At 43.1% G+C, this 18,544-nt stretch overlaps 2 protein-coding genes across 2 annotated transcripts; both read left to right on the top strand.

Moving 5' to 3' along the window:
* The first annotated feature begins 1,808 nt into the window (after window positions 1-1,808).
* LOC108427900 (odorant receptor 131-2-like) lies at window positions 1,809-2,771 on the top strand. The gene has a single exon (XM_017698487.1). It carries the CDS (start codon window positions 1,809-1,811, stop codon window positions 2,769-2,771), a length of 963 nt encoding a protein of 320 aa, XP_017553976.1.
* Window positions 2,772-12,437: 9,666 nt separating this feature from the next.
* Window positions 12,438-13,391, top strand: LOC108427901 (odorant receptor 131-2-like). The gene has a single exon (XM_017698488.1). It carries the CDS (start codon window positions 12,438-12,440, stop codon window positions 13,389-13,391), a length of 954 nt encoding a protein of 317 aa, XP_017553977.1.
* The last annotated feature ends 5,153 nt before the right edge of the window (window positions 13,392-18,544 follow it).

Genomic DNA, 18,544 nt, shown 5'->3' on the forward strand with positions numbered 1-18,544 from the left:
AAATCAGTGTACTCAACAAAGATGCTTCACAACAGACTTCATCAAACATCTTCACCACAACTGAACAGAGATGCAGCACTAATAAGCCAGTGTGGAAACCTTGGAGTTGGCTGAAGTGCCACCAAGTGCCAGTGCTGAGAAGGTAGGTAACTGGGCCCAGTTAATGAGTGATATGGAAAAGAAGGGGCCAGTATAAGGCTATTTTGTTGTGCTTGTGAGGGCTTTGGACCCAAAACCAGTCTGAGACAGTAATGCTTGGCACCATGTCTGGTTTTGACTGGTGAAAATGCAGTTTTATCTGCCTCTGCCAGCAGTTAACCAAGGCTCTGATTGTACAGGAAAGCATGAATGCTGTTGAGGGCTTGTCAGCCTCAGGGTGGTGAAACACAGTGTGAATATAGAAGACGTCCTCTTTAGCAAGGTAGGCATTGAATTCTGCAGAGGCCATTTGAGGGTTGTTGTCTGGTGTGGTATCTTAGGGAGCATGAGAAAAGAGAGTCCAGAAAGTTAATGAAGACCTGGTAAATCACCTACCATTTGTGGCAGGTCATAGATGGCCACCAAAAAGCAGTGGTGGTGGGGCACTCTATGTGTGTCCTTATATGCAAACATCACAAATGCAAGTGTATTTGTAGTTTGAAGGAATAGTAATGAATCTGGGACACATTTGGGGTGAGGGCCTGTATTTCCTGGTTCTGTATGTACCTCTGTAACTACTAATTTCACCTATGATATATGTAACCAGTAATTTCTCTTATATTTATGATTCATATAGCCAGTTGCACTACTTGTATCCTCATGATATATATATCATGTCACTGGTCTTTGGGTACAAGTAAGGTAACAAATCAGCTACTCCTTACACTCTGTGTATCTTGTTTATCTCTACCGAAGCCTATAACTTTTGTAAGCACTGAATGGAGGCTAATTTACATTATTTTGACTAACTACTTATCGGAAGTGGAACAAATAGTAACAAATAATATTTACTCTCATTATCATACTCAATGAAATTTTTCCTTGTAATGGTACTATTTGGAGTTAAAGTTTAATACTCTGAGTTAATTTAGTACCTTATACTAACCTATTCAAATTAAGTATAGCAAACATTAGATAACTAGTTAACATTAGCTAGATTAGTCATTAGCTAAAATTAGCTAACTGTATAGGCTCATATTCATCTGGTTATCTTATGCTACTGAATAAAAAAACTACACAGCCTTTCAGGGATTCTAAACTACTTTATTGGTAACAGATATACTAGGAAGACTTATAGAATCAACTAACCATGAAATCCATGTAGTTTATGTAAACCTTTTTCCTTGTACAGTTCACAGAAAGTTGTGTAATGTAACCAATGTATGTATGTATGTATGCATGTAACCAAGTCTACCCAGAAGCATTTTTAGGTTGTTATTGTGGATATACAAAGAAGTACCAGTGAGATACATGGAAGTGATGAGCAACAGGAGAGGGGTGGTCAGGAGAGGGGTTTGATTGCCATTTCCCTGCTATTATGTCATCATCTCACACTCTGTATCCCAGGATGCTGTGATGTCACTGTGGAATATAAAAGATACAGAAATCCTTGTTGTCACACAGAGTTTGAAGACCTCAAATGATAACTTCTTTAACTTGTTTCACTCATGAGGGATGATTTGTGGGAGATAGACACAAACTCATTGGAGACTTACATAAACTGGCTTGAATATAACAATTTCTTTCTGGTTGTACATTTAGTGCTTACAGTGCCTTCTATAACTTTCAAATGTCTTCTCTGTTGATGAATTAGCTTTGCTTGAAATTCAATGGCAGGCATTAATGTAAGCACAGTAGATGCTTTTATTTTTCAGTCCTTCAGTAAAGTGGAACTGGATGGAGGGAGTATCACTAAGTTGGTGGTAGCAACACTGCTAACTCTGTTATTTGTACATGTAAACTGTGTCATGCTGTATGCTCTTATGAGTAAGCGTGTTTTTAAAGAATCTCCACGCTACATTCTCTTTGCCCACATGCTTTTCAATGACTCTGTACATCTCATTCTGACTTCTTTATTGTTTCTCTTTGCCTTTGCCTTCCTCAAGCTGGCCAAAGCTGTTTGTTCACTCCTCATCTTTTTCAGTACTGCAACATTTCGCATTGCACCTTTAAACCTGGCTGTGATGTCAATGGAGCGTTATGTGGCCATATGCTTTCCTCTAAGACACGCAGAAATAGCCACTCAGAAAAGGACTTGGGTTGCCATCAGCTTTATTTGGTTCTTTGGCTCTGTGAACATTTTGAGTGACATAATTTTTGCAGCAGTAATGGATCCTAACTTCTTCTATGTACAGATGTATTGTACTCGTGAGCAGATCTTCATAAAACCATGGCAGCTTGATATGTACAATGGCTTCAACGCATTTTACTTTGTGTCAGTAACAGTGATCATCATCTTCACTTACATTAGCATTGTGATCACAGCCAGGTCCATGTCCTCCAATAAAGACTCTGATAAGAAAGCCCACAGGACTGTGCTCCTGCACCTCATTCAGCTGGGCCTGTGTCTCAACTCTTTGCTGTATGGCACGCTTGAGAGAGCACTTGTAATGACAAGTAATAACAACTTTATTATTTTACACATACGCTATCTGAATTATATATGTGTCCTGATCCTGCCCCGTTGCCTGAGCCCTCTTATCTATGGGCTGAGAGATGAGGCTGTGCGACCCTTATTCACAAATTACTTCTGTTATTGCTCAAAAAAGTTCCACACTACAGTGAATATGTAGGTAAAATATTTTATTTCTGTGAATATATTATTTTATGCAAGCCTTTATTGGATTATATGTAATACTCATGAAATGTCTGTTTATCCTGGGGTGTTAAAGTGTAGCAATTTTTTAAAGCTAAGTTATTTAATTATTTGTTTGTAAGAAAGCAAAGCATATCTTTTCAGGTTAGCTTTCTAGAACAACCTTGAGCTACCTGGACTGTTGAAAATAGTTTTTCAGTTCTTAATCGCCAATCTTGAAGCCTTGAAGAACACTCCATCAATGTTAAAGAAGAATGAAATTGTTCAGAAAAAGCAGGAAAGTCTTGTGGACAATTAGAAAAGATACCATAGACTTATGTGGCTGCAGTTTATAAATATATTCATTTTGATTCATGTGTATGTTCAATTATGAGTTATATACAATGCACTTTAACTTTGTTGTGTGCTGAGGTGATGAAGTCTATTCTATGTTCTTCATGTGATTTCATGAAAGTGTTATCAAGGAAGAAAATAGATTTTAAAGGTTGAGGGCCATTTGACTTCACTTTTAACTCAAGGCTTGAGCTGTGCTAATATTACATAATGCAATTCCCAAACTCCCAATTTGTAACAGGATGTAGCCATAATTATGACAGTAATTTCTTACTCTGTGGAATTGAGGTGGAGGTTGATATAAATATATTACTTATAAATACGTCCAGTGAAATTAAATATGTGCATATAATTACTTTTGGTATATAATTACTTTGGCTGTCACTGTAGCATCTTGTTGTTTTTATTTATTTATTTATTTGGCTTTGCTAAATAGATGCTGTAGTAAAATTTCATTGAACAATTGAAATGACAGGCAAAAATGAAACAATCAGGACAACCCAATTCTCCTTTTAAAATGGTTTTAATGAATGATTTTTGTGGCTATTCTCAACTTACTGAGATCTTGTTTTTATGACATTACGTGCACGTTCACCTGCCTTCAAATTTAGGATCATCAGGACGTATACTAATATACTGGTGATATGACATCAAACACGTGACACGTTAAACTCTCTCCTATAAAAGTATCCAGCTATTCAAAACAAGATCAGTAACACAATTTTCCTATTCATCTGGCAGTCAATTGGAAACCACGGTAAATTCTGAAAGACAACCACAAACGTGACATTTATTTTTTTATATTCTCCTTGTGAAGAATCTTCAGTCTTCTACATGTGTGAAAAACAGTGGCTCCATTTAATTTTTTTTTTAAAACTTGCCCTTGCCCACTTTGACTCACCACTTGGGTGTGTGTCACACCTATGTTACATAAGTGGCCACTCACGGCAGAATGTGAGTAAAGGACAGCAAGGAGCACACTATTTAAACCGATTGCACTTACCCATGAAACAAGTCCAGTCACTCCAACAAAGCAGGAGGTCACCTGATGAAGTGTTTGAAGGAGAATGTACCTGTGCAAGATCTTTGTGACACAGAAAATCCTAAGCAAGAGAGTACAGATTTGACCGTTTTTAAATATATAAACTAGTGAGTTCTGCCACCCTTAGCTGTTAATTTCCATTTTTGACACATTTCCATGACTCCTCATATCAAAACTGCATACATGTTTTAGTGAATGTTGGGAATACCTCTTCTGTGGTGTCTGGAGAGCTACGCTGATACTACCCAGGTCGTCTCTTCTAGCCAGTTTAGTTTAGCTAAAGGGATCCAAACACCACAGCGCATGTCTGATTCAACTAACAGCTCTTCACACATACAGATGATAAAAACTGATATCAGGGAGAGTAAAGTTGCAAAATCAGTACAGGATCAGTCCTAGTGACTGTTTAGCAGCCCAAGAAAGTCACAGACCAATCTCTTGCGTTGTAAATATCCCCACGTGATGCTACTCAGCCAATCAGATCTGTGCATTACGATGAGCACTGAGACTCGAGGAGTGACGAACACACAGGGGAGGAACGAGGAGGGAAACAGCAGTCAGAGAAGAAAGTGAGTCAGATTATTTTACATGCCGTGCTCTAAAAGAGAAAACTGGTAATAAATGTTGTTGAAATATTACTGAATTGGACTTGAATTTGACATTCAGTTGTTGGCTGTACATGATGTTCATATAACAACTAGGCAACTTCGGTAAACAGTATATGGCACTGAATCATGATGCAAGTTAGACATAATGATGTTTTGGACCTTTGCTTGAGGAAATTCTCCAACTGGACCTTATTGAATTTTAATTAAATACCCCTGTTCTAGACACTCGTTTGTGTAGTTTGCCTCAGTATTTCCTCAGAGAACCATTTGGCTCAATAGTGGAAAAGAGGTCAGTGACTGCAGGCCAACAAGCAGGAGAAAAAAGAGGTAGTACTTTACACACAACACTACCACTTGTTGGTTTACCATGAAAGCTTTGGCCTGACTCTACTGTAACATAGGAACTGGAGCCAGACACTCTGACTTATGTTATATAAATGTTTTTAAAAAATCTATTACAGTACATAACATGTTACAAATTAGGTTTTAGGTTTTAAGTATGCAGTAATGCAGAACATTTATAACCTTGAGAGAACATAGAAAACAAATAAATAAAGTGGAGTCAAGGAGGAGGCAAGTGTTTATTTGTAAAAATATTAGGCATATACATTACCCGTATTCATTCAGCCCAATGTGGTTAAATGATTTAGGGTTCTTCATTGGATGTGACAATAGTACAAAAAGCAGAGATTAATAAAACAATATACAGTAAGTTGTAAAGCCAATTTAAGAACTACTAAGATAAATAAGATACTATTTAAGTTAAGAACTTTGAGCAGCTTTATCTGCAGGGCTGGAGTGTAAAAAAGTTGATTGTTTAATAGAGAAAGAAGTTGCCAGTTAGAAAAAAGGGATTGTCACAATGTGGAGTGTTTCCTTGGACAGCCTGAAAATTGTTTTAAGTTTAGTATAGGATTCCATAGGTCTGGAGGCCTATGTACTGCAAGAACTCTTTGAGTGCTTCCTAAGCACATTTAAGTGTGTTGAAATGTTAAATACATGAAAACATGAAGTTTGGTTTTCCAGTTCTGGTTCTTAATTGATTTTAATCTGTTCAGAAAAACTGTCCTTAAAGGTACAACATAATTGTTAAATGGGTGCAATTTTCCTGCATTGAATTACATTTATTCTCGTAACGGTACATCAGTACATTTTCCCTTGTAACAGCACTTTTTAAGTAGAATTAAATCATGGCACTTTTCATTTTACTTGAATTAATTTCTATTGAAGTAGTTTTACTTTGCTACTTTACTTTGTAATAGTGTTACAGCGTAAAACTGAATATCCTTTTCAGCTCATAAAACAAAATGAACAAATCTTAGTTTAATTTAAAAGATTCAGTTCTGAAAGCCAGGCAAGAAAAAGAGCAGCTCCAATCAAGAGACAGAAAGAACATTACCAGCACACATGAACATATTTTGTTCAAACTGTCATCTTTATTTGTTTTCAAATTCCATCCATCCATCCATCCATCCATTATCTTCCGCTTCTCCGGGGTTCGGGTCGCGGGGGCAGCATCCTAAGCAATGAAGCCCAGACCTCCCTTTCCCCAGCCACTTCCACCAGCTCTCCAAGGGGGATTCCGAGGCGCTCCCAGGCCAGCTGGGCGATATAGTCGCGCCAGCGTGTCCTGGGCCTTCCCCGGGGTCTCCTCCCAGGTGGACTCGCCTGTGACACCTCCCGAGGGAGGCGTCCAGGAGGCATCCTAACCAGATGCCCGAACCACCTCAGCTGGCTCCTCTCGACGTGAAGAAGCAGCGGCTCTACTCCGAGTCCCTCCCGGATGACTAAACTTCTCACCCTATCTCTAAGGGAGAGTCCAGACACCCTGCGGAGGAAACTCATTTCGGCCGCTTGTATTCGCGATCTTATTCTTTCGGTCATTACCCAAAGCTCATGAATATAGGTGAGGGTGGGAACGTAGATCGACCGGTAAATCGAGAGCCTTGCCTTATGGCTCAGCTCTTTCTTTACCACAACAGACCGGTAAAGAGCCCGCATCACTGCTGACCCAGCACCAATCCGCCTGTCAATCTCCCGCTCCCTTGTACCATCACTCGTGAACAAGACCCCGAGATACTTGAACTCCTCCACTTGAGGCAAGAGCCAGAGAGGGCTCTCCACCCTTTTCCGCCTGAGAACCATGGTCTCGGATTTAGAGGTACTGATTCTCATCCCAGCCGCTTCACACTCGGCTGCAAACCGATCCAGCGAAAGCTGAAGTCGCGGCCTGATGTCCCCAATAGGACCACATCATCTGCAAACAGCAGCGATGTGACCCTGAGGTCACCAAACCGGACACCCTCCATCCGTTGTCTGCGCCTAGAAATTCTATCCATAAAAATTATGAATAGAATTGGTGACAAAGGGCAGCCCTGACGGAGTCCAACTCTCACTGGGAACAAGTCTGGCTTACTGCCAGCTATGCGAACCAAACTCCAGCTTTGTTTGTACAGGGCCTGAATGGCTCGTAGCAAAGAGCCATGTACCCCGTACTCCCGAAGCACCTCCCACAGAATACCCCGGGGAACACAGTCGAATGCCTTCTCCAGATCCACAAAGCACATGTGGACTGGTTGGGAAAACTCCCATGAACCCTCCAGAATCCTGGAGAGGGTGAAGAGCTGGTCCAGTGTTCCACGACCAGGGCGGAACCCGCACTGTTGCTCCTGGATCCGAGGTTCGACTATAAGCTGGACTCTCTTCTCCAGTACCCCTGCATAAACCTTGCCAGGGAGGCTGAGGAGTGTGATTCCCCTGTAGTTGGAACACACCCTCCGGTCCCCTTTTTTAAAAAGAGGCACCACCACCCCACTCTGCCAATCCAGTGGCACCGCCCCCGATGTCCACGCAATGTTGAAAAGGCGTGTCAGCCAAGACAGCCCCACAACATCCAGAGCCTTGAGGAACTCAGGGCGGATCTCATCCACCCCTGGAGCCTTGCCACCAAGGAGCTTCTTAACTACCTTAGCGACTTCGGCCTCAGTAATGGACAAGCCTATTCCCGTGTCCCCAGACTCTGCCTCCTCACTGGAGAACATGTTGGTGGGATTGAGAAGGTCCTCAAAGTATTCCTTCCACCGCCCAATGACGTCTTCAGTCGAAGTCAGCAGCACACCATCTCCACTATATACAGTGCTAGTGGCACACTGCTTTCCCCTTCTGAGTCGCCTGACGGTTTGCCAGAATCTTTTCGGAGCCGACTTAAAGTCACTTTCCAAGGCCTCACCAAACTCCTCCCATACACGGGTTTTTGCCTTGGCGACTACTGAAGCTGCAGATCGCTTGGCCTGTCGATACCTGCCAGCTGCCTCTGGTGTCCCAAAGGCCAACCATGCCCGGTAGGACTCCTTCTTCAGCTTGACGGCATCTCTCACCTGGGGTGTCCACCACCGGGTTCGAGGATTACCGCCCCGACAGGCACCAACTACCTTACGGCCACAGCTACAGTCAGCCGCTTCAGCAATGGAGGAACGGAACATGGCCCATTCTGAGTCAATGTCCCCCACCTCCCCCGATATCTGGTCAAAGTTCTGACAGAGGTGTGAGTTGAAGATCAATCTGACAGGTTCTTCTGCTAGACGTTCCCAGCAAACCCTCACTATACGTTTGGGCTTGCCTGGTCTGACCGGCATCTTCCCCCACCACCTGATCCAACTCACCACCAGGTGGTGATCAGTTGACAGCTCAGCTCCTCTCTTTACCCGAGTGTCCAAAACACATGGCCGCAAGTCCGATGACACGACTACAAAGTCAATCATTGAACTGCGGCCTAGGGTGTCCTGGTGCCATGTGCACTTATGGACATCCTTGTGTTCAAGCATGGTGTTCGTGATGGACAAACTGTGGTTTGCGCAGAAGTCCAAAAACTGAACACCACTCGGGTTCAGATCAGAGAGGCCATTCCTCCCAATCACACCCCTCCAGGTCTCACTGTCATTGCCCACGTGAGCGTTGAAGTCCCCCAGTAGGACAATAGAGTCTCCAGGAGGAGCACTTTCAAGCACCCTTCCCAAGGACTCTAAGAAGGCTGGGTACTCTGAACTGCTGTTCGGTGCATAAGCACAGACAACAGTCAGGACCCGTTCCCCAACCCGAAGGCATAGGGAAGCTACCCTCTCGTCCACCGGAGAAAACCCCAACATACAGGCACCGAGTCGAGGGGCTATGAGAAAGCCCACACCTGCCCGCCGCCTCTCACCATGGGCAACTCCAGAAAAGAATAAAGTCCAGCCCCTCTCAAGGAGATTGGACCCAGAGCCCAAGCTGTGTGTTGAGGTGAGCCCGACTATATCTAGCCGGTATCTCTCAACCTCGCGCACCAACTCAGGCTCCTTCCCCGCCAGTGAGGTAACGTTCCAAGTTCCAAAAGCCAGTTTCAGCAACCGAGGATCAGAACACCAAGGCCCACGCCTTCGGACACTGCCCGATCCACAACGCACCGAATCCCTACTACTGCCCCTCCCATTGGTGGTGGGTCGATGGGAGCGGGGACTCATGTAACTCCTTTGGGCTGGGCCCAGCCGGGCACCATGAGTAAATGCCCGGCCACCAGACGCTCGCTGGCGAGCCCCTCCCCCAGGCCTGGCTCCAGGGTGGGGCCCCGGTAACCCTGTTCCAGGCAGGGTACACAAGTCCCGTTTTTGTGTCTTCATAGGGGTTATTATGGATCACACTTTGTCTGACCTGTCACCTAGGACCAGTTTGCCATGGGAGACCCTACCAGGAGCTTTTGCTCCAGACAACATAGCTCCTAAGATCATTCAAGCACGCAAACCCCTCCACCACGATAAGGTGGTGATCCAAGGAGAGGTTGTTTTCAAATTAAGTAATGAAAATGACATTTCACCTCCGCATTTAACCCATCCGTGAAGTGAAACACCACATACACTCTAGAGAGCACACACACACTAGGGTGCAGTGACCACACTTGCCCAGAGCAGTGGGCAGCCCAATCCGCAGTGCCTGGGGAGCAGTTGGGGGTTAGGTGTCTTGCTCAAGGACACCTCAGTCATGTGCTGTTGGCCCTGGGGAACGAACCGGCAACCTTCCGGTCACGAGGTTGGTTCCCTAACCTCCAGCCCATGACTGCCCCCCATGTGATGTGGTTGCATACACTTTGTTATAAGTGTTGGTTAGCTATTTTAGTTAACATACACTATATTGCCAAAAGTATTCAGTCACCCATTCCAATCATTGAAGTCAGGTGTTCCAATCACTTCCATAGCCACAGGTATGTAAAACCAAGCACCTAGGCATGCAGACTGCTTCTACAAACATTTGTGGAAAAATGGGTAACTCTCAGGAGCTCAGTGAATTCCAGCATGGTACCGAGATAGGATACCTGTGCAACAAGTCCAGTTGTGAAATTTCTTCACTACTAAATATTCCACAGTCAACTGTCAGTGGATTTATAACAAAGTGGAAATGATTGGGAATGACAGCAACTCTGCCATGAAGTGGTAGTCCACATAAAATGATAGAGCAGGGTCAGCAGATGCTGAGGTGCATAGTGCAGAGAGATTGCCAACTTTCTGCAGCGTCAATTGTCAACCATACTTCATGTGGCCTTCAGATTAGCTCAAGAACAGTGTAGAGAGCTTCACGGAATGGGTTTCCATGGCCGAGCAGCCGTAACCAAGCCCTACTTCACCAAATTCAATTCAAATGCAATTCAAAGTGCTGAATGCAGTGATGTAAAGCACCGCCACTGGACTCTAGAGGTGTGGAGACTTCTTCTCTGGAGTGACAAATCACGCTTCTCCATCTGGCAATGCAATGGATGAGTCTTGGTTTGGCAATTGCCAGGAGAATGGTACTTGACTGACTGCATTGTGCCAAGTGTAAAGCTTGGTGGAGGGGGCTGTAGGGTTGTTTTTCAGGAGTTGGGCTCGCCCTCTTAGTTCCAGTGAAAGGAACTCCAACTTTGTGGGAACAGTTTGGGGACGGCCTTCCTGTTCCAACATGACTGTGCACCAGTGCACAAAGCAAGGTCCATAAAGACATGGATGAGTGAGTTTGGTGTAGAAGAACTTGACTAGCCTGCACAGAGTCCTGACCTCAACCCGATAACACACCTTTGGGATGAATTAGAGCAAAGTGTGAGCCAGGCCTTCTCATCAAACATCAAAACAAGTTATACGTAAGCTTCCTGTCTGTCTCTTGGCCCTGGGTCTCGAAGCAGGCCTGCTTTTCCCTCTGGAAAAACAGGAGAGCCAGCTGTTGGGTCTACCGCAAAAGGAAGAGCGCTTAAACAATTTCTCCAAACAGTGAGGACTGCATGGCGATATTTGTCCATTTGTTGACACACTGGTTTGGTATGACTGGCTCTCTACCTTGAATGTGACCCTCAACCATGCCCCCTTCTCCACAAGCTGTTACTTTACTTTAGAGTCTGTCTTTACACACTATGCAATGATTTTAAAATAGTTAATAAATATTGATGGCATTTCTTCTAAAGATGTTTTATGTGTTCTTAATAGTGAAGAGATGTAAAGTGCAAATTTTAATTACATGTCTGTGATTTATTACATTATAGAAAAATTGTTATATTATCATGGTCTACAAGTGTATTTTACAAACAAAACAATTTAGAATTTTAGAAACACAGGGCTTAAATACAACAGGGATAACAAGGGACAGGTGGAAAACAGGTGCAGACAATTAGGGGAGGAGTAACCAAACAAGGGGCAGGACTTGAAAACCAAAACAAAGGCACATGGCTTACCAAAACAAAGGAGCACATGGAGTAGTAGGAGGAGCCAACCGTGACAGGTGTGTTTACCTCACTTTGTTATATCACCTTTCATTTTAATCTCATTTTTTTAATTGTAATTTGGGTCTGACTGTCAAAGAGTCAGTAACATTTCTCAATGTGAGCAGAGCCTCCTGCACTGCCAGCATTAGTTGTTTGTTCATTAGCGTAGCAGCTACACTCAGCTTACGTCACCAGGTATCAGCAGGTATTGCATCTTGATATTGATGATTTTTACAAATACAAGTAAATGAGCATAGTATCAGCCCAATGCCAGTATTGGTATCTATGCATCCCTACCATATATTTAACACAGTAGCATGACAGTTTCTTATTCAATGCCATCTGAGGGCTTGAAAGTCACACACATTCAACAGTGGTTTCCATCCCTTCACTGCATGGACTGAGATTCCTCTGCATTTCCTAAATATTTTCACAATATTATGTATTGTAGATGGTGAAAGACCTACATTAACAACAATCAACAAACAGGACATATAAAGGGAGTATGAGAAAGCAAATGAGAAGGCAGGTTTGTGTGTGTGTGTGTGTGTGTGTGTGTGTGTGTGTGTGTGTGTGTGTGAGAGAGAGAGAGAGAGAGAGAGAGAATGATGCTCACTCTACTTCTCTCATGTGATGTCACTGTACAGTATATAAGTCACAGATATCTGTATCGCTGCTCTAAGCTTGAAGGTTTCACAAGGTGTAACTTCTCTTCTTTAACCAATCAGAGATTAATATAAGATTGATTTTTATAAGGTATACACACATAGTCAACATATTGAAGGTGCTTTCAAATTGTACACTTAGCCTTTACAAGGCTGCTTTTAACCCTCAAGTGTATTTTCTGATCATTATTTCAGTATACTGTTATATATTGTTCCTTTTTGTTTTTGCAGTCAAGCAATGGCAAGCACTAATATAAGCACTGTGAATGGTTTTATATCTCAGAATTTAATCAAATCAGAACTGGATGGAGGGAGTATAACAAAGTTGGTAATAGCAGTACTACTGCCTCTGTCTTCTGTGTATGTAAATTGTATCATGCTATATTCTCTTCAGAGTAAGCGTGTTCTTAAAGAATCTCCACGCTACATTCTCTTTGCCCATATGCTTTTCAATGATTCTGTAAATCTCATTCTCACATCTCTGATGTATGTCCTGGCACTGGCCTTCCTCAAGCTGGCTAAAGCTGTATGTTCACTCATCCTGTTTATATCTACTACAACATTTCTCAATGCACCTTTAAACCTGGCTGTGATGTCACTGGAGCGTTACGTGGCTATATGCTTTCCTCTAAGACACGCAGAAATAGCCACTCAGAAAAGGACTTACATTGCCATTTGCTTTGTTTGGTTATTTGGCTCTGCAAATATTTTGACTGACATCATTTTTGCAGCAGTGATGGATCCTAATTTCTTCTACATGCAGATGTATTGCTCTCGTGAGCAGATCTTCATAAAACCATGGCAGCTTGATTTATACAATGGATGCAACATCTTTTACTTTGTTTCTGTAACGGTCATCATCATCTTCACCTACATCAGCATTATGATCACAGCCAGGTCCATGTCCTCCAATAAAGACTCTGCTAAGAAAGCCCACAGGACTGTGCTGCTGCACCTCATTCAGCTGGGCCTGTGTCTCACCTCTTTTGTATATGGTTCTATAGAGAGAGCACTTTATTTGATGGCTGGAAGTGATAATGTTGTCTTTAAAACTATGAGATATGTGAATTTTCTCTTTGTTTTGATTCTGCCCCGCTGCCTGAGCCCTCTCATCTATGGGCTTAGAGATGATGCTGTAAGACCTTTATTCAAATATTATTTCTGCTATGGTTCTACCAAAGCAGGGCACTGAGGAAAAAATGTTTAATGACAAGTAACAAAGTAACAGAGATTTAATTGAGGCTCTGAATTACATGTTTGCTCTCACTGTGCTCTGCTGCATATGCCCACTCAGTTAGGAGCATAGAGATGAGGCCGTGTGATCCTTGCATAGAAGAATGCATTTTGTTTATGCCCATGTATGATGTTTTCCAAATCTTAATAGATTATATGCTATGAAATATATATGTGCTATAGTCACCCTGGGGATTTTTCTAGCTGTTGTGATTATCATAACATCAAATACACTGCTCAAAAAAAATAAAGGGAACACTCAAATAACACATCCTAGATCTGAATGAATGAAATATTCTCATTTAATACTTTTTCTGTACAAAGTTGAATGTGCTGACAACAAAATCACACATAAATCATTAATGGAAATCAAATTTATTAACCAATGGAGGCCTGGATTTGGAGTCACACACAAAATTAAAGTGGAAAAACACACTACAGGCTGATCCAACTTTGATGTAATGTCCTTAAAACAAGTTCAAATGAGGCTCAGTATTGTGTGTGGCCTCCCTACAACACCTGGGCATGCTCCTGATGAGGTGGCGGATGGTCTCCTGAGGGATCTCCTCCCAAACCTGGACTAAAGCATCTGCCAACTCCTGGACAGTCTGTGGTGCAAAGTGGCATTGGTGGATGGAGCGAGACATGATGTCCCAGATGTGCTCAATCGGATTCAGGTCTGGGGAATGGGCGGGCCAGTCCATAGCTTCAATGCCTTCATCTTGTAGGAACTGCTGACACACTCCAGCCACATGAGGTCTAGCATTGTCCTGCATTAGGAGGAACCCAGGGCCAACCGCACCAGCATATGGTCTCACAAGGGGTCTGAGGATCTCATCTCAGTACCTAATGGCAGTCAGGCTACGTCTGGCGAGCACATGGAGGGCTGTGCGGCACTCCAAAGAAATGCCACCCCACACCATTACTGACCCACTGCCAAACCGGTCATGCTGAAGGATGTTGCAGGCAGCAGATCGCTCTCCACAGTGTCTCCAGACTCTGTCACGTCTGTCACATGTGCTCAGTGTGAACCTGCTTTCATCTGTGAAGAGCGCAGGGCGCCAGTGGCAAATTTGCCAATCCTGGTGTTCTCTGGCAAATGCCAAGCGTCCTGCATGGTGTTGAGCTGTGAGTTGTGTGGATGTCAGGCCCTAACACCATCCTCATGGAGTCGGTTTCTAACCATTTGTGCAGACACATGCACATTTGTGGCCTGCTGGAGGTCATTTTGCAGGGCTCTGCTCCTCCTGTTCCTCCTTGCACAAAGGCGGAGGTAGCTGTCCTGCTGCTGGATTGTTGCCCTCCTACGGCCTCCTCCACGTCTCCTGGTGTACTGGCCTGTCTCCTGGTAGCGCCTCCAGCCTCTGGACACTACGCTGACAGACACATCAAACCTTCTTGCCACAGCTTGCATTGATGTGCCATCCTGGATGAGCTGCACTACCTGAGCCACTTGTGTGGGTTGTAGAGTCCGTCTCATGCTACCACGAGTGTGAAAGCACCACCAACATTCAAAAGTGACCAAAACATCAGCCAGAAAGCAGAAAGGTACTGAGAAGTGGTCTGTGGTCCCCACCTGCAGAACCACTCCTTTATTGAGTGTGTCTTGCTAATAATTTCCACCTGTTGTCTATTCCATTTGCACAACAACTGTGAAATTGATTGTCAATCAGTGTTGCTTCCTAAGTGGACAGTTTGATTTCACAGAAGTTTGATTTATTTGAAGTTATATTGTGTTGTTTAAGTGTTCCCTTTATTTTTTTCAGCAGTGTATATATACATACATATATATATATATATATATATATATATATATATATATATATATATATATATATATATATATATATATATATTACATCCTCTCTCATTTGAATTACATTTTTTTAATTGCTTAGTAACTCAGGATACTAATTGTTGCAGTTTTGCAAGTGGAATCTTTGCGTGTTCTTGCTTGACAAGACTTCAGCTGCTCAGCAATCTGTGGTCGGCATTATCTGATATTCCTCTTCATGATTTGACATTTCGATAGGAGACAGATCTGGACTGTGGGAAGGCCTGTCAAGCACATGCACTCTGAGACTCCATGCCTTTCTTGTAGGATATGCAGAATGAGGCTTGGTATTGTTTTGCTGAAACAAGCAAAATACACTGAGGAAATGCTGAGATACTGAGCAGTGCTGCTAACTCTGTGGACTGAATCTTAAAGCCAGACATGGATTTATGCGATAGGATAATATTAGATCTGTCTCCAAAAAATCACTGTATTACCTATTTTTTAGTCAAACATAGTAAATCGACATATTATTGTTGTCGAAAGAAAATCTTGTATTTGCAAAATGGAAACTTTACAGGAGAAAGAAAAAACTTACTTTATTTTTAATGTAAGTCAATGGAACCAAACCAAACAGGGCTCCTCGACGAGCTCCTGGTGGCCGGGCTTTTATCCATGGGTCAGGCTCAGCCCGAAAGAGCTACATGGGACCACTCTCCCATGGACTCACCACCCAGGGGAGAGGCACTTATGCGGGTCTGGTGCAATGTGGACTGGGTGGCGGCCGAAGGCGGGGGAAACTGGCTCTCGGAACATGTGAGGGAACAAGGCCGGGACCTCTCTCTGGACCAGTTTGCAGCCGAGTGTGAAGCGGCTGGGATGAAAATCAGCACCTCTAAATTGGAGACCATGGTCCTAAGTCAGAAAAGTGTGGAATGCTCTGTCCAGGTCAGGAGTAAATTCTTGGCCTAAGCGGAGGAGTTTAAATATCTTGGGATTTTGTTCACGAGTGAAGAAAGGATGGAGCGAGAGGTTGACAGGCAGATTAGTACGGCGTCTGCAATAATGCGGACCCTATACTGGTCCATCATGGTCAATCTACATTCTGACTCTCACCTATGGATTATATCTTTTGACTGGGGGAGAGGGAGGCCTGGGCCTCTATGCTTAGGCTGCTGCCCCCGCAACCTGGACTCGGATAAGCAGTTGAGGATGGATGGTTGGATGGATTTTGAGCTGTTTCTTTTGGTCCATTCATTGTGAAATTTACACACAATGTAAAGAGCAACAGGTATTTTCAAATTATGTCAGAAACTGAAAAACTACAAAAATGGAGATATGGGGGTTTCTTCCAAAAACAGAGAGATACAGAGTTTTCACTTTTGTTTTGCTAGCCTACGTCTCCACTCGTATTTGGGAAGTGTCTGTGATCAGGCTAAGATCACACAGTGGATGCCTGGTGGGAATCTGCAAAGGCTAATTTTTTTTTTATTGACCAGTAACGTGAGCCTGAGTGTCGCAGGGTCGCAGGGCACTTCTCTGTATGAGCAGAGCCTCCTTTACTGCCAGCGTGAGTTGTTTGTCAGCATATCATCTACGCTCAGCTTATGTCACCAGGTATCAGCAAGCATTGCATCTTGGTATTGGTGATTTTTATGAGTGCAAGTAAATGAGCATGGTATCAACCTGATATGTGTATTGGTATCTATACATCCCCACCTAAGCCCATATATTTAATACAGTAGCATGATGGTTTCTTATGCAATGCCATCTGAGACATGATGCAATTTTGGATTTAGAAATGTTTTTTTTTGTACAGTTTGAAAATTCTCTCACAAAGTTGGACACAAAGTGGTGAGCCATGATCAATATTACGTTTAGTGGATGCCCCTTTTATACCCAATTGTGATACCTTCACACACACACACACACACACACACACACACACACACACACACACACACACACACACACATCTAAGCCACTTATCCTTCTGGGTCATGGGGGGAGCTGGAGCCTGTCCCAGCAGTCATTGGGTGGAAGGCAGGATACACCCTGGACAGGTATGATACCTTCACCAGTTACCAATTTACCTGCTTTGGGGAATGTTTCAAAGAGGTATAAATTCAATTATAATTTTTTTAGTCTCATTTTGCACCATCCCAATTTTTTTTGTGTACAGGGCACTAAGAAAACTTTTTATGACAAGTAACAGAAAGTAATAGAGATTCAATTGAGGCTCTGAACTACATGTTTGCTCTCACTTTGCTCTGCCTATGCCCACTCAGTTAGGAGCATAGAGATGAAGCGGTGTAACCCTTGCATAGATGAATGCATTTTGTTTATGTCCGTGTATGATGTTTTATAAACCTTAGTAGATTATATGCTAAATGATATATATGTGCTGTAGTCACCCTGAGGATTTTTTCCAGCTGTAGTGATTGTCAGAACACAGCAGGTTCTTGAAGACTGTAACATGGAGCGATGAGGAGAAAATGTGCGGAGAAAAGCAAGATTTATTAAGGGCAAATCCAGGGTCATCGTCATAACAGTCCAGGTTCAATGAGCCAACACAGAGAGCAGGAGGGACAGACATACAGTGGGTTGCAAAAGTATTCAGCCCCCTTGAACTTTTCAACCTTTTGCCACATTTCAGGCTTCAAACATAAAGATATGAAATTGACATTTTTTGTGAAGAGTCAACAACAAGTGGGACACAATCGTGAAGTGGAACGAAATTTGTTGGATATTTTAAACTTTTTTTAGAAATAAAAAACTGAAAAGTGGGGCGTGCAATATTATTCAGCCCCCTTGCTTTAATACTTTGTAGCGCCACCTTTTGCTGTGATTACAGCTGCAAGTGGCTTGGGGTACGTCTCTGTCAGTCTTGCACATCGAGAGACTGAAATTTTTGCCCATTCTTCCTTGCAAAACAGCTCGAGCTCAGTGAAGTTGGATGGAGAGCGTTTGTGAACAGCAGTTTTCAGCTCTTTCCACAGATTCTCGATTGGATTCAGGTCTGGACTTTGACTTGGCCATTCTAACACCTGGATACGTTTATTTGTGAACCATTCCATTGTAGATGTTGCTTTATGTTTTGGATCATTGTCTTGTTGGAAGATAAATCTCCGTCCCAGTCTCAGGTCTTTTGCAGACTCCAACAGGTTTTCTTCCAGAATGGTCCTGTATTTGGCTCCATCCATCTTCCCATCAATATTAACCATCTTCCCTGTCCCTGCTGAAGAAAAGCAGGCCCAAACCATGATGCTGCCACCACCATGTTTGACAGTGGGGATGGTGTGTTCAGGGTGATGAGCTGTATTGCTTTTACGCCAAAC

Source organism: Pygocentrus nattereri, chromosome 16 (assembly GCF_015220715.1).
Source record: "Pygocentrus nattereri isolate fPygNat1 chromosome 16, fPygNat1.pri, whole genome shotgun sequence".
NCBI lineage: Eukaryota > Metazoa > Chordata > Actinopteri > Characiformes > Serrasalmidae > Pygocentrus > Pygocentrus nattereri.